Source organism: Nannospalax galili, unplaced genomic scaffold (genome assembly GCF_000622305.1).
Source record: "Nannospalax galili isolate Female #2095 unplaced genomic scaffold, S.galili_v1.0 scaffold2901, whole genome shotgun sequence".
NCBI lineage: Eukaryota > Metazoa > Chordata > Mammalia > Rodentia > Spalacidae > Nannospalax > Nannospalax galili.
This window is the reverse complement of record NW_008345010.1, coordinates 31,610-34,129: the sequence shown is the minus strand read 5'-3', so window position 1 is coordinate 34,129 and position 2,520 is coordinate 31,610. Positions and strand designations below refer to the sequence as shown.

At 41.7% G+C, this 2,520-nt stretch overlaps 1 gene segment (V, D, J or C); it reads left to right on the top strand.

Moving 5' to 3' along the window:
* The first annotated feature begins 1,610 nt into the window (after positions 1-1,610).
* LOC103740650 lies at positions 1,611-2,096 on the top strand. The segment is given in 2 exon segments: positions 1,611-1,659; positions 1,774-2,096. Coding segments are annotated over 2 exon segments (372 nt in total).
* Positions 2,097-2,520: the final 424 nt, after the last annotated feature.

The window sequence follows — 2,520 nt, the reverse complement described above, 5'->3', positions numbered from 1 at the left end:
GTCATAATCAGTTGCACTTGGAACTTTGATGCCTGTGTATGTCTATAAAGTCATCGGGTAGATTTCAGTGGTAATGTTTATCACCTCTAGTAATTAGCATGAAATAAATTTCCATGCTTCCTCCTCAAATATAATATATATATTTTTTAATTTTGTTGATTTTTTTTGTATGTATGTATCACACAGAACAGCCCAAACCATCTTTTTCAACTATACACCAACTTCCCAGATGGCACCCACCCATAGCCTCCCTCTCCCAACTAAAGCCATTATACTCTGATATCCATGCTACTGTCTGCTGTGATGTTGGCACCCCCATCCATTCCCCACTACTTGCCTTTCTGGTGAATCTAGTCAGCCTATCTAGAGGTCTTTGTTTTATGAGGGTCAGCTGTTCCTCATCTAGAGGTAATTAATTGTCAATATTCCTTTGGATAAGATTGGGGTCTGCTGTTCATTTTCCTAGTTCTACGCTGGGTTACTACCAGGAATCCCTTTGGCCACCCTGGCCAACAACTCAAAAGAAGGTATCGCCTGTCTGGCATTGTTGCTTGTTATGTAGCCTTTGGCTATACTTATGGATTCTTATGAATTTATATTGGCCTCTTTAATCTGTGGTTTTACTTTCCTTTTGGGTGTTTAAGGCCACACAGTTGGTCCAGATAAACTGATTTATTTTTACTCTTAAGGTCATTTGAGGATTTGTTCCTCAGGCGTCACATGGGGTTGGGAAGAGCCCCAGTCTCCTTTTTTTGCCAGTTCCGCCTATGTGAAGACAAGTCAAAGGTCCTGCTCAACCATGGTTGTCTTTGCTTGGAAGCATGGATGAAACGATTCCTCTGTGTTGACCCTCCTCTTTTTAGACTGGACACTGGTTCAAGTCCATCCGGTAGGGTCTCCTTGGCCTCCTTGATCAAGAGGACAGGTGACTCACCACCATTATAGGACATTTTGAGAGATGCTCATAGTTCTCTGGAACTAGTTGACATAGGAGTGCAGGGAGGAAAAAGTGTCATTTATGTCCCTCTGACCAAATTATTATAGACCTTAGAGTATGTTTGTTAAATACCCAAGAAGGTTCATTCCACCAGTCTGGTATTTTTAATTACTGTGTGCCATGTAGATAAATCTTGGGCAAAGACCAGTTGTTCTCAGATAAACCTTACCTAGACATATATTTCTTGGTCTGCTGTGTATAATTTGTCAGTAGGTTGCAGGAGTAATATGGTCCAATTCTCAGTTTCTATATATTTGACTCTCAGCAATCCATGGTAGTTGAGCAGTCTTAAAGAAAAGGATGCTGTGAACCATGAAGTAAACAAAAGAACAGTCTACTCATGGGAAAGTAGACTTAATGAATGTGTCCTAAAGTCCCCACAGGGAACCTTTTTATTTACAAAGAAAGCAGTGCAAGTCTGATCTAGATGAGGACACCCGGGAACTCAGCCTTAGTGAGTTACTAAATTGAGCCTACCTTGTGTTTGTGCCAAGCTCTCCTCAAACTCTGATGATTTGCATGTGCTTGTGGCACATCCCACTTCACTAAGGGTTCTTAAAAAGTTGGCCTTGCCCTTTGCAGCAGTCAGTCCTAGTCAGCACACAGCATAGACATGAGGAATCCTACTCAGCTGCTGGTGCTGCTGCTCCTCTGGCTCTCAGGTAAGGACAGCATTGGAGTCTATTCCCACGTAGTGTGGTCATTGCCTCTGTCTCATCTGGAATCTTATTATAAGATTTTCATTTGTGCGTCTTTATTTTTGTTTCCAATATCAGGTACCAAATGTGACATCCAGTTGACTCAGTCGCCATCCTCCCTGTCGGCATCTGTAGGAGACACAGTCACCATCACTTGCCGGGCAAGTCAGGGCATTAGTGATTACTTACATTGGTACCAGCACAAACAAGGGGAAGCTCCTAAACTCCTCATATATTATGCAAAAAATTTGCAGCCTGGTGTCCCATCAAGGTTCAGTGGCCAATATTCAGGAACAGATTTTACTCTGACTATCAGCAACATTGAAACTGAAGATGTTGCAGATTATTTCTGTCAGCAAAGTAATAGTAACCCTCCCACAGTGGTACAAGTCATAGCATAAACCCCAGAGATGCAGAAGTGTGGGGCTGAACTGCCCCAGATGTTCCTCTTATTTATAGAATCAGATTATTTGCAAACCCCCGGGAGGTTTGGCAAGTACGAACCCATGTGTCTTCTCTGAGTGTTGACTCTTTCTCCTTCTACTTAGTCCAAGCAATATAACCACAACAATGCTCAACGTGACTTCGTAAAGAATATGTCTCATTAATGTCTGAGCTGTCTGGAATACAGCATCAGTTTAGATTCACAGGTAAACCTAAGACATTCTAGGTATGACGTTGGCAAAGCAAGACTTAAGTAAAGGAATGATAATTAACTACCTATTTGTTGTATAGCAACTTCCTCTGAATTGAAAATGTCTGAAACATTTTGTCCTTGAGGTATGCGTACTAAGACACAGGTAATAAGCAAATGTCCCACATGAT